Below are 13,723 nucleotides of genomic sequence, written 5' to 3' on the forward strand. Positions count from 1 at the left end.
ATTTGAAAAGAGCGGGAAATTTTACGTTCAAAATGATATTTTTATCAAGGTCATTGGTAAGGGCAAATAAATGTCAAATTTGAGAAAAACGTTAAAAAACTGATGTAAGCTTGGAATGCACGTTGACAACGGCACCTCTGGTTTTGAAATCTGGATCCGAAAAAATTAATAAGCCAAAAACTCAACAACCCAATAACCCAATAACCTAATAACACAATTTTTGTTGAGAATTTTTTATGGTAAGATCGCATACATTTTAGTAAACATGTTGAAGTAACTTGAAATACATTGTTGTAAAATGCAAAGCAAAGTTCTTATTTTTAAATTTTAATTATTCAAAACCTGGACTTGTCAACGTGCATTCCAAGCTCACATCAGTTTTTTAACGTTTTCCTCAAATTTGACCTTTATTTGCCCTTACCAATGACCTTGATAAAAATATCATTTTGAACGTAAAATTTCCCGCTCTTTTCAAATCCGGAGTCAAAAATAAGTGGTTCCATTTTAAAAAATGACTCCGACCTTGAAATAACCTTCAAAACCGACTTCAAGGTCAAAGTTATTGGTACCCGTAGATGCCCCCCATTATCCCCTCCAACTTTTGTCTGAAACATTTTTTCGTATGTGCACAAGCATCTGAGATATTGTCCACTATAGATTAAAATGGCCCACCCTGTATATACAACAGACCGAAGTTACCGGAAGGAATCTTATGTTGATAGTGGAGTTATCAGTGAGTATATGCTGTATGAATCATAAATTATAATGGAAATGTAAACGTTTCAGATTGATACTAAATACAATGAGAAAATATTTCAATTGTACACGGACTGTTTATACACACAGGCACGAATGGATTTCATTTTAAACTCTTAAAATCGTCTTTCTCAAGTTCTTCTAATAGATATTTTGAACTTGAATCAGTTGAACAATAATGCGCGTCGCCGTGGAATGGCAAAATGATCGATTGCCATCAATAATAAGTAATATCGAAACTGAACAATATGTTGATTGTCGAAGTAAATGATATTCCTGTAAACATTGATGCAGCTATGCTCTGTCGCTGTACATAATTACACGTGTTATTATCTTCGATCGTGCGTAGCAGTGACGTCTTTTACTTGACAAATGAGATAATTTGATACTATGATAGTTGTGATTACACGAAGATGATATCGCCAATGTAGCCGAAAAGATAGCTTATATGCAATTAGATACAGTTGATCCATTTGTTATGTATTTTAGATAGTCTGCTTGCGAATATCTTCACTGAACTTATCGCACGGCCATCTCGCGTTACACACTGGATACTTATTTTTCATTAACGCGAAATTCGGTCCCGCAATTTGACACCACTTTTTCAACCTTGTTATTAAAAGTTTGTGAAATGTTATGTTATGAAGGCGTACATAAATTAAATCAATTCGGATTCCGTTCCTGCTCTTTTCATTCACGACTCTCAACGTGCATATTATTTTGTTAATTTTGCGTTATTTATTTGTTACTTAATAATCTTCTTATTTTGTTATTATTATTATTATTATTATTCTCAAGTCTGCCAATAATCTTGAGTATCGAATGAAAACTTGATCGCACAAACTTTGCACAATCGAAGCACTTGAGCTTGAGTTAATAGAGACCCAGTCGGTCGTTTTCTAATTTGATGAATTTTAGCTTTCCCTCTGGTTCGGATCAGACAATATCGAATCATGGAACTAATAAGCGTCTCATACTTACCACACTTGTCACACTGCAGACCGCTATTTCAATTTCCACGTCGGTGAAATTTATCTTAGCCTAATTTTAATAGCTCTCTCATCTATTCACTCGAACTTCGACGGGTATAATCTGTCTCGAAAAAATGTTGCCATCACTCAGTAAGTCGACGATATTTTCAGCATATTTTCGTAATTTCCTGAATAATGCATGCCATGAAAATTTATAAAATTTATCATTTTGTTAGTCTCATTCTTACGCGGAAAAAATTATGCACGGGATCGTATTCGTTCTGTCGTAGAATGCGTTTAGAGTTATCGTGGGGCTTGCCACTGACACCGCGTTACAACAAAATTTTGACTGGAATTCAAAGGCATACTTGTAAATAACCAATAAAAGAAATATTAAGATTATTCCATATTTTCTTCGGCCTATTCAACGTTAAATAAAAATAAAAAATGTTATAAGGATAACGTAAGAACCGTTCTCTAGATTTTTTATCAACTATAACGAAATTAAAGAACATTTTTCAATTTTTGTACTCAATTTCTTTCATTAATCCTGTTATTAACTAATACTTGTCATCTCGATGACAGATTTCGAGCACATGTATTCGACTACATTACATTTGCTCTCACTACAGCAATTTTCGGCTGTTACTTTTTTTAAGAGGTTTAATGAAAAGTCCAAAAGTGGCTTTCTTCTCTTATTTACATACACCGATCGAACACAGTGTCAAACAAGAGATTTTGAACACATTTAAGTTACCGACAAAAAGTACATCAATGTTCATTGGGACGATATTTGAGTGCTGTTATTCTTTATTTATTCAAACAATTGGATATCCAGAGACAGTCTTATATATCATTTGTACTTTTATGATCACAAGATTTTTCAGTACTTATACAAGCATTGTAAGAACTATCGGTATTCCTTGCAGTGTTATTGACTTTTATCAAAATCTGGACTATGGCATTCGATCTGTAGAGCATAATTTTTGCAGATATTCCTGGAATATAGTCAGCGTATTTAAGAGCTATAAAAGACATTTTATTTAATAGCAATCATTTATTAAAAAAGTAGTATGGCATATGAAAAAAACTTATTTTGGAACGCATCTTTTTGCCGCTGAAAATGAGTGTAAAATTGTAGAATTTATTAACATACATTTATAGCAATAGCATTTATCATTGACAGCGTGCGGAGTTTTGCAATAAAGATATATCTGAAACGATTTTCAATGAACTCTTTAAAATTCTCTATGCTACCCTTGTGTTAGAATATTGATTTTGGCAATGAAAAAAAAAGATTTTAAACTTGAAAATTGGTTTATATAAGAATAAAAAAAATGGCTAAAATGAAGAATCTGAGTTTTGCTGGCGAAAATTTTGGAGACTGCTATTCTATCAGAAAAGTACGTGTACAGTCGAGTCCGTGCCATAGTAAATTAGTCTTAATTTATCGTAAATATAAAATTATAGATTATTATGCGATAAATAACTAGGTCTTAAGTACATATATAGCTTTAGGTCAGAGTGCAATATGTCATTATGATAATTATGTGGCGACCAGACATTATAATTATTGCGTATATATAACTACGCTGATCCACAGTCAACTTCTTGGATTACTCTGGAATACATTGCTACTTGGAATAATAAAATGAAGTACTTGACGATTTTGTGTTTGCTATTATTCAGCCTCATTCAGTATTTGCAAGCGACAATTTGTGCTACAGATCTGAGAAGTGGTGCAACAAAAAACTTTAATAGTGTCCGGGATATGGAGCTAGAGAACGAAAAAGGAGGAAGTAAGAACTTTTTCCACTAATCTTAGTTGAATTGATTTAACATACAAAAAGAAAATTATTATTTTGAAATAGATTATGATCTCAAACATTATAGAGCTTGTTAGTATAAAATGACACACCAGCAGATACGATAATAATATCAAACTATAACAAATGATGTCAAAATACCGGCAATAAGTAAAATAAAAATGTAACTAGTCAATTTTTTATCCCATGCTATACGTCAATTTAGAACCTTATGAATAAGAATGCATAAACCATTTTATTCATGATTCGCTGGTGGTCGCCGTGGAGGATCGCCGAGTTAAGCGTGAAAGAGCTCTACGATCTACGACGACGATTACGGGTAGTAAAGGTAAGGTGTGGTACCGCGATGGGCTTACCCTCATCCTACAATCAATAATTCTGATAAGAGCGGCACATGTTTAGGCAAAGAAAAGTAAGTCTACACGCGGAAACCAAATAATAAAAGGATATGTGCTAGCGCGAAATGTAAGTGCCTTAATAAACTATTATCTTTAAAGTTAAATTAATTATATTACAATTTACAAGTGTTTAACATTTAACGCTGTCGATAACATTTTCAAACAAAATATTTATTCGTCAAAAATGAATTTTCAAAGAATAACGATGTTTTATTTCAACAAACAACACAGTCGATATTTTAGATAAGAATAAGCACTTTCACCGTTGGAAACTACGAATATCAACTACATTGTATTATTTCAAATTAGAAGAGAAATAAGATTACTTTTGTTATTTTACACTAGAAATCTAAAATGATAATGCTATAGGAAAACATAATCGTCGATCATAAAATAACGAATAATGATAACGTTGAAAGCAATTACGAACTCTGACTCCTGCATACGATATTCTTTCAATATTTGAAATAAATTTTAGCCAATATTATTTATTGTATAGTTTTCAACGAATTTTACCTTTATTCAGGACGTAAATTAATACACCTCGCATTTATTTAAACGCAAACCTTGTTTTTTACGAAAGAAGTAGTAAAAAATAAAGATCCAAAAAGAAAATTGGTTACAAATACGAACATGAATTCTTTCGTTAAATACATTTATAAACGTAGTTTTTCATAAATAGCGAATGAAAGAATGTCATATTATTTATATTCCTTATATAATAAATATTATAATAAATTACAGTACATTATGATACAAGTGCGGGAAAGGATATCTTCTTTTATACGAACCATTTACCTTAGTGACATCACGTGAAATGTCATCATCATATATATAAAATCACGTGAAGTCACAGAATCTTTGGTAGAAACAAAAGAGGTAGGGAAGTCTCTTATCTTTGTGATATCGCGCGGTATCATACGTGATGAATCACGTAGCTTCCACATTTTCCAAATAAACAATTTACTTATATGATTTACACCATAGATAATAAAAAAATGATATGTTGTTTATTGCGTGATAAATTATGTAATTTTTTTGGTAGAGAACCCAAGTGTTTGTAGAAGGAGAAAGTAAGGTTTGGTTTATCGTTTATGGAATGAAGTTAAAGTAATCTAAATTACAGTAAAAAATTATTATCATTATGTTGCATATTCTTATTCTTTATAGAGGTAATTAACAGTAGAAAATGCCTAAAAATAAAATTTTGCAGCACGAACAAAGTAGACATCTATTAATTATTAACATATTATCAATTATTAACGAATAATTAGCATCATATTCTTGTTAATCACTTTTAGAAAATGAAGAAAGAATCACGTACATTATTTATTTATCAATAGAAATTATCGATAACTACTAAAGTTATGTGTGAAAGCTATGGCATTGAATAATTGTATATATATAATAATTAAAAAAAAAAGATTGAATTTTATTTGTCGCAGCGTAAATGATTTACAAAAGGCAAATACGCCTTTATAAACTTGATGTAGCATAAAACTACAAAAACGCCAAAAATTGTATTTATGATATTCATATCATTGGTTACAAAAATGCTATGGACATCATGATTATCATGATTCATCGTTAAATACACTGGCCGCGGTATAATTTTTGTTGACATAGAAAATGAGATTTTCTATGTAAAAAACACTAAATCCAAAATAGATAAAAAATTTTGGAGAATATAAAGTTTAACTTGATCTATAATTTACAATTTCTTTGTTAAATGTCTATTGCACACTCGATGATTGATCAAATCATAACACTAATGTTCCAGTGATTATCACAATAAACGTTTTTTTCAAAATACATATAAATACTACATGTCACACGATTAGATGCAACTTACATATAAATTTTGAAGCAGTAAAATGTGATTTAAGACATTTACATATTTACATACAGGTGATGATATTAATAAAAAAAATTGTTTCTGAAATATATTACCAAAGTTTATATACATAATGCTCAATAACTAGCTTGATCCGCGAAAATATATATTAATTTCAATTTATTAAAAATCCATACGTTAAATATATGGGTTAACATTATTAAAACCCACCAATTTAACAGCTAGCTTAAAACCATAAGTTTCCGAGATCATCTTCCGTTTGTTGTTGGATTGGAATCGGATGTGCTTCAATCTCAATTTTTATACCCGATTTTTTATCTTCTTCATCACTATCGGATACAGCTAAATCATCTTGAATCTTATAACCATCATCTTTTCTTGCCGGTATTGTGTTGAAGAATGCATCCGATGGATCGTAGTTTGAGTCGAGACTTTCATCTGCAAAAAAGATAATTAAAATCAATATATCAGAAAATATAAATCGAATGAATAAACATAACATAATAAATAAAAAACTACATATTCACCTGCATGATTCGATGGCGGTTCCACGTAAGATCCAGCATTACCGAGTTGAATCATAGCCTCGGCAACTTGTTGACTACCATCATCGGCAAGCAATTCATCGGCTGAAACTTCTACTGGCATCAAAGGTTTCAATTCCGTCGCTTCGAAAGCATCGTCTACTCCAAAAGGTACTTCATCGAATTCGTCTTCGCTCGAACATTGCAAATCTTCTTCAAGTACATCGCTCTTTTGAACGGCTGCCGGTCTATCAAGTCCAACATCTACTTCGACACCTTCAATGTCTACTATATCAGAGATGTCCATATTTGTTTTTAAAACTTCTTCTGGAGAAGTGGCTTGAGTCTGTATCATACAAAAATACATAAGAATTTACCTTAAAAGGGTATACAACATAATGAACGCAAATACTTACGCTTCTGAATTCTGGTTCGGGAATGATGTAATTCTCCTCCTCGGGGATCCACGAATCATCTTGTTCAATAGCTTTCTGCTGTGCTTCCATGATTTTATTCTCCAGTCTCGTCAAGTGCTCGGATATCTAAAGCAATTACAAAAGTATACAATAATGTTTACGCGTTTAAAACCACTAAAAAATTTTCACGACTATTAAAACATACATTATTCAAATAATCAGTGACCGTCTTTAGCAGAATATCAGCTTTGGAAGTCAAAGGTGAAAGATCACCATTATACATCACACTGTTTTCATAGATCTGTTGAAAATCTCTAACGATTTCTGTGCGAGAATGATATTTGTGTGCTGAGCTCTTCTTATGAATGGTTTCAACATCCATAGGATTTTTAACGATGTCGTAATAATCTTTATAAATTTTTTTGTTAACTGGCTTCAAGAACTGTGTAGCTTCAGGCATTATTTTAATAGTATTTTCAATCATTGACGTGAGGATGTATGTAAAGGCGACTTGATGATTATCATCCAACAATGGATTTATAGCTTTTTCTAGCCTGATTATTTTCTCATCTTTCTCGGCTACTAATTTGGCGAACAATTCTAACATTCTTTGTGCGGTGTGCGTGAGTGGATGTTCAGGACCATTGTATAACGCACTGTTCAATTTTATCTGGTTCATATCGGCTAAAAGTTCCTTCCGGCACTGGTACTTTTTTTGGCGAAGGTTATCATTGATCGTTTGCAAATCAATCGGCTGTGTAACTATACGGTGATAATCTGGTACTAGTTTCGAGTTGACAGGTGTCAGAAAAGGTGCAAATTCTTGGGTACGTAAATTTTTAAGAATATCTTCGAAGATCGAGGATAGAACGACAACTGGATCCGTTCGTCGACGATTCGCACCAGCTGGTCTTTGATAACGTTTAACGTAATCAAAATCATCTTCGCCATGCTGCCGTTTACGTTTTGTCGATGTTGTTTGCTCTTTTGGCATTTTCAGAATATTCGTACGGTTCTTCATCTCTTCAACATGCTGAAAAATTAAACGTTGATCAATTCAAAAAATGATTAGATATTATTTGAAAAATATTGTTAAATTACAAATAATTTTAGATATTATTTGAACTAGATATTATTTAAAAAATACTGTTAAATTAAAAATAATTTTAATAATAAAACAGTTTACATATTGTACCTTGATAAGTTTCGCCAAGAGTTTGACTTTGGTGCCATCGACGTTAACGAGATCCTGATTTTCGGTATAATTCGGTTTCTCCACCTCAATTTCTGGTTCCTCAACCACGGGCATGGGAGTAGGAGTGACCGATGGTGCTCCTAAACTGTTTTGATAGAGTGGACATGACTTGTTGGTCCTCATGTGTCCGACGTTGCCACAGGCACCACATTTGAGCTTGACATCTGATTTTAATTTGGGTTTTTTACTTTTAGAGGGCGAAGATATTGGAAAGTCAGATGTGGATAAAGCTTTTATATTGTTAGTGAGAGATGGTTTGTTATTTGGGAATGGAAAATTACTTGGAGAAGGATTGCCATCATAGGATGAATTGACTGGCGATATGTCGTCACTGCGATCGAGTAGATTTTGCGAATGATTGGACAGATTCAAGTGGCTGAAGTTGCGCCCACCACCAGCGAGCATTTTTTCGCGTTCTTGTTTACGTCTGATACGACGTAATTGCTCTTGAATGCGACGTTTCTCACGTTTCATCTCTTCCTTCTGTACGTCATCGATGCTGGTGAATTGCTTAATGAAAGTCTCATCTTTGGAATTACGAACTTTTAAGTACGTGTCGATCACCGCTGGTTTGCGTACGATCTCTGTACGTGTGAACACTGAACCGTCGGCATTCCGATATGTTCTGTAAATTTTTAATACTCGACCTGGTTGAGTATTGAAATTTGAGCTTGAATTCTCATCTTCGATATCTTTCTTCTTGTCTTTAAACTTCTTATCATCTTGCGTATCTGTAGGTAATATATTGATTTCTTTTAATTTATTTATAGTATTATATGAAATATATACGTGATAATATAAAAACAAAGAAAATTTTTAGCAAGGAATAAAGATAATTTTTACATAATTATATAAAAAAACATTAAACAAACCCGAATGATCATTTTTCATCATCATTCTCTTCAATTCCTGCCTCTGCTGTTCTTCCCTTTCAAGAATCAACTGTGTGCTAGTCTTCTTATTGCTTAACATGTTCTCAATATTCTTTCCCATTTCCTCGATATCCGAACTATCTTCATCTGAACTTTCTCCTTCGTCGGTACTGAGAACTTCATTAGACGCTAACACACGATTTTGAAGATCAAAAATACGCTGACTCTCTTCTTTGTAACGTTCTTGATGCTCAGCGATAGAGAAACGATTGCCTCTGGAGAACTTTGTCATGCCCTCCTCTCCAGCCTTCGCTTTCTCAGTTGACAATGTGCGCACAACGTCGATAACTTCCCATCGCGAGAGCTTCATGATTACGTCGTCGGGTACTCTGAATTTACGCAACAATGCTCTGGCTGCGTTAAGCGGTAGACGACGTAAATCAGCGTCTGTGCCATTGACGATTCGCTTCGGTTGAGCCTCTTGTTCCTCCTGAAAATGTACGTAAATTTTAGTAAATATCCTATTGGAATTAAGTACGCTCTTTTATATATATAAACGTAATTAAGTTTACCTTGCTGATAGTCGGTTTGTTAGGAACTCTGACATACGAAAATCCTTCTCCGCAACCTGTCGGATCAGCTGGACCAGTCAGTTGTAACAAGCATTTACCCTTCATGGCTTGTATGTAGGCACGTGTAGTATTCCATGGAGCAACTTTGACTTCGTCTTCCATTTTTAACTGCATTTCTTCATCATCGTCTTGAGGAGTAAACAAAAATTTCTCACCATAACCGGCATCTTTCAATCTTTGTTCAGCGGCTATCATACTAAAATAAGCACAGCATTGTTCGGGCGACACCATCGCACGAATTTCCTCTTCGGTTGGTAAACGAAAATCTGGTTTGATAACCCACCAGTTCGAATCCATTCCTGGAAGAATGAAAAAAATCCGTTTCATAGTCGAATATCAATATAAGTTTTATATTTTCTAGTAGTCATTGAAGAGTGAGTAAGTGAAAATTCCGTTGATTTCGTAATTTAAACTCACCTGTCCTTTTAAAATCAGCGCACAATTTCAAGCGCTTCCTAATAGTACTCTCGCTATGCAGAGGAAAAGCTTTCCTAATGTCATCCATCATTATTTTTCTCGGATTAGTCTTGGATTTCCAGAAGAGTCGATAGATGAATACTTGCAAGAAATCTCGAACGAAGTTGTTGGCTCTCTTCGAGTTGGGTCCTGGAACCTCATATAATGGACACTCCTGTCCAGCTAAAAATAATGCGTCGACCTCTCTGATATAGTACTGATCTCGTGTTCTGATTACAAGAAAATCGGTATCGTTGACTTTGTGCTCGTAGATCGGTGCTCTGTACATATTATTTTCTATGGCTTGTATTGTTTGACCGGGCGTAAGAACACCGAGGAACGGACTCGTATGTGCGTAAGCTGTTTCCCCGTATTTGAACTCGGGTGGGCCAGTATCTTTACCAACATTGCGTTTGTAGTAGTTTTTAATTTTTGAGCACATGCCTACTTGATTGACAAGTGGTGGATGTTCTTCAGAGAACTCTATCAACACTATTTCACCATCGCGACCTGTTAAGTCGTTTGGCGTGCGCATGAAGAACACATCACCACCACCTGAGGCTATTCGCTCTTGCTCTCGTAGCTGCAATTATTTAAAATAATTAGCGACTTAACAAGTACAGCGTTTTTAAGAAACGAAAAAAAATGTTCGAGTTTACTTTTGCTTGCTTCTTGATGAACTTAGTTAAAGGCATCACGCTGTGTGGGCCTGAATGAGCCAAAGCACCGCGACAATATGTCTTGAGAGGTGGTCGATGAAAGTTTCTAAGTCGCATCGGTCCCATGTAAGTCGGTACAAATGGAGTTCGTAGCTCAACTATCGGGGTACTATGCTGTATGAGATTGCCACCGCCAACTTTCAGTCTTATAGTGGTTTCTGATGATTTAGGCATATAATAACTGTAGAAAAATAAAACTATTAGGTTGTGCTTCAGATCAATTAATTAATTTAAATAAAATCGAATACAGAAACTTACATATCGTTAGATATATTAAAGGGATCACTATTAGTCGGTGACTTTGGTGGTGGTGGTGGTGCATCCTCCTCCAAAACATTAATCACTCCAGCTTTACCTAGTAGAAGTTTGCTCTTCTTAACATGAGGATGAGGAATTTTTACTTTTGGTTGTGGCCCATTGCTTCTATGCATCAAAGCTGGATCGATGTCATCGGGAATACCAAGAATAATATTCTCGTCGTTCGGATCAAGAGTCAGAATTTTCGGTTTTGGTATTTTTTTCATGGATTCAGCGTCCCAAATAATCTCGTCTTCCCATAAACCGTAGACAAGTTCTTCGTTTTCAACCGGGAAAATTGAATACCACGTATCGTCAGTGTATTCATTGGCTTGATCTTTATTAACATTAACACTGTAAACATTATGAATTATATATTTCTGAAATTTTCTCAAAAATCAGAAATTAATAAATTATATACTTTTTATGTTTCTGATTCTGCATATGAGCTGGTACGGCAATTTGTGAAGTTGCCAATCTGACATTCGGAGCGATTTGACCAGGTATCGCTTTTCCCGGCTGACTGAAAGCTTGTGCTGTTCTATTATCGCTCGATGGTACCCAACCAGCAGCTTTATTTCTCGAGTTTAATTTATTTCTGGTCTAAAATTAAAAACAAAAAATGAATTTAGTAGAAAACTCAGTTTTCGAGGTAAAGATGCATTTTGTAAAAGAAACGTACCTTGTGTTTGACATCATCACCATTCCAGATCACATCATCTTCCCAATGCAGTTGAGAAACCATAAGAAAAGCATCTTCATCAACATTTTCATCTTTAACTGCAGTCTGTTCTTCTACTTCTTCTGCTAACTTAAAACCATAGTTGAAGCCTTCTCCAGTTTCTGGCACTTCGAGAATGTCATACCAAATTTGAGCTGGCCCAAATCTCCAGTCAGCAACTTTTGGCCCCATATCATTTTCATCAGTCTCGCCAGGATTCTTCTCTTGCTCTTCATCTTTTGCTGGCATTAATAAAGCATCCTCATCATCTTCAGCCAATTGATCTTGAGTTGGATCTGGTCCATAGTTCATAGTCCACCCCTAAAAATATACATAAAATAAAATTTCCAAAAATCAATTCTTTGGTTCTTGTAAACATAGAAAATATAATTACCCTAAATTTATTTTTTTTATTTTCTTTGTCAGATCCAGAATCTGAATCTTTAATAGTATCCTGCTGCATTTGTTTCTTTTTACGTCTTTTCCTTACACCTCTCCATATCTGTGGCAAACTATTTGGTTTACCTGGACCAAACAATTTAGAAAATCGAAGAACTTTTTGTGGACGAAAATGTGGAAAAAGTTCTGTAACATCAACATTAATATATTTAGATGGTAACACAGAAGCAAGAGGAGTTTCAAGTTTTCTTTGCATCACTAATGTTTCTTCCTCAGCAGTCAATGGTTCTTTTTCTTCTGGTACAGGAGGTGGAGGCATTAAATCTTTGTCTTCTTTATGTTCTATATCTTCATCATCAGCGTCATAGCCAGCCTCTTTTTCCGACTTTGTTCCATTGGACATTCCTAAAATCAAGACATTTTTGTAAATAGAGTTCTTGTTCAATATTTTGATTCTAGTTACAATAGGTATGTATTTATATACCTTGAAGAGAATCAACACAGTCATCTGCTAATTCATTGATATCCGAAAAATCCAATGCCTCTGGGTCCTTACCAAGATAATCAACATCTTTTATATCTTCCGCATTAACATCTCCGTTCTGTATGGGTTCCTTGCTATTTTCTTCAGTCTCAGATTCATCTTTTTCTTTTTTGTCATCTGTTTCCTCTGACATTATTTCCATCAGAAAGGAACCAATACCTAGTTGGTTTAGTGATGAAAGATGTTGTTTGGCATCGGAGTCAAGAATGTCATTTTCGAGTTGCCCATTCTCGTCAATGTTACCAAACATAAATCCGGCAAGATCTACTCCCTTAGAGTCGTAATCTCTATCGTGATCTTCATCGGACTCCGACATTATGACAATTATTCCTTAAAAAAATTTAAAGTCCTGAAGGACCTAACAAAGTGGTATCTACTTGTCACAAGTAGATAAACACTAGGAGCGTTTAGTTTAAAAAACCGAGGTTACACAAGTATCTCTAAAATATTCACTGTACGCCAAAAGATTACAAATTCCTTCGTACATCATTTCCATCGATAGCCATTTGTAAGCAAATAAAATATATCAATCTGCGGAACCACTTCTACTAGTAAATAAACACAATCCAACAAGAGCCCCTCACGTAAATTCAACGTCACTGTACCATTTCCATTTTTTGGGAACAAGTTGTTGTTTTTCACTTATTCATAAGTTTCGGTATTAACAATCAATTATCCAGTTGCGAACAATATAAATTAAACATATCAACCGTCAAGTGGAGAAACTTTTGCTCTAAAGTAACGCATAGTGCGCAACGTACTAAACTTAACTAACGAATCTTAGCCAAATTTTATCAACTATGCTATGACTATTAGCGTCTATAGCGGCTAATGAAGGTCTTAAGAACTAACACCTAGATTATTTTTTTAAGTTATTTAAAAAAATAACTATACTATTTGATAGTTCGCTATTCAAGCAATAAATATTATCGATAACATTCGTTTGTTTGTCTACAAATTACCTTTTAAAAAATAAATTAAGTTTTAGGTACTGGACTCATCATCAAAGTTTGAATCAGGTTGAATAAAATATTTAAAAAATTGATAAATAAGCATAAAATAATTGTTATTTAATGAAACGA

The 13,723-nt window shown here is 34.0% G+C and overlaps 1 protein-coding gene across 1 annotated transcript; it reads right to left on the reverse strand.

Annotated features, from left to right (window-relative positions):
* Positions 1-4,473: 4,473 nt before the first annotated feature.
* LOC131665402 (transcription initiation factor TFIID subunit 1-like) lies at positions 4,474-13,378 on the reverse strand. Its single transcript, XM_058937276.1, has 14 exons — positions 12,582-13,378; positions 12,093-12,502; positions 11,660-12,019; positions 11,399-11,580; positions 10,939-11,331; positions 10,621-10,861; positions 9,923-10,544; positions 9,446-9,804; positions 8,874-9,363; positions 7,942-8,732; positions 6,952-7,779; positions 6,747-6,872; positions 6,334-6,676; positions 4,474-6,244 (listed from the first exon to the last, which is right to left on the reverse strand). The coding sequence occupies exons 1-14, from the start codon at positions 12,955-12,957 to the stop codon at positions 6,033-6,035; spliced, it is 5,733 nt and encodes a 1,910-aa protein (XP_058793259.1). The 5' UTR covers positions 12,958-13,378; the 3' UTR covers positions 4,474-6,032.
* Between the last annotated feature and the right edge of the window lie 345 nt (positions 13,379-13,723).

Source organism: Phymastichus coffea, unplaced genomic scaffold (assembly GCF_024137745.1).
Source record: "Phymastichus coffea isolate CEN01 unplaced genomic scaffold, Cenicafe_Pcof_1.1 PCOF00050, whole genome shotgun sequence".
In the NCBI taxonomy this organism is placed as follows: domain Eukaryota; kingdom Metazoa; phylum Arthropoda; class Insecta; order Hymenoptera; family Eulophidae; genus Phymastichus; species Phymastichus coffea.

Bases quoted from the DNA above. Each gene is read 5' to 3' on its own strand.
- LOC131665402 (XM_058937276.1), bottom strand. From the start codon at position 12,957: ATGTCGGAGTCCGATGAAGATCACGATAGAGATTACGACTCTAAGGGA. The intron at 11,332-11,398 runs GTATATAATTTA...TAATGTTTACAG, and splicing joins CAGAATCAGAAACATAAAAA to TGTTAATGTTAATAAAGATC. The intron at 9,805-9,922 runs GTGAGTTTAAAT...TCATTCTTCCAG, and splicing joins CGCTGATTTTAAAAGGACAG to GAATGGATTCGAACTGGTGG.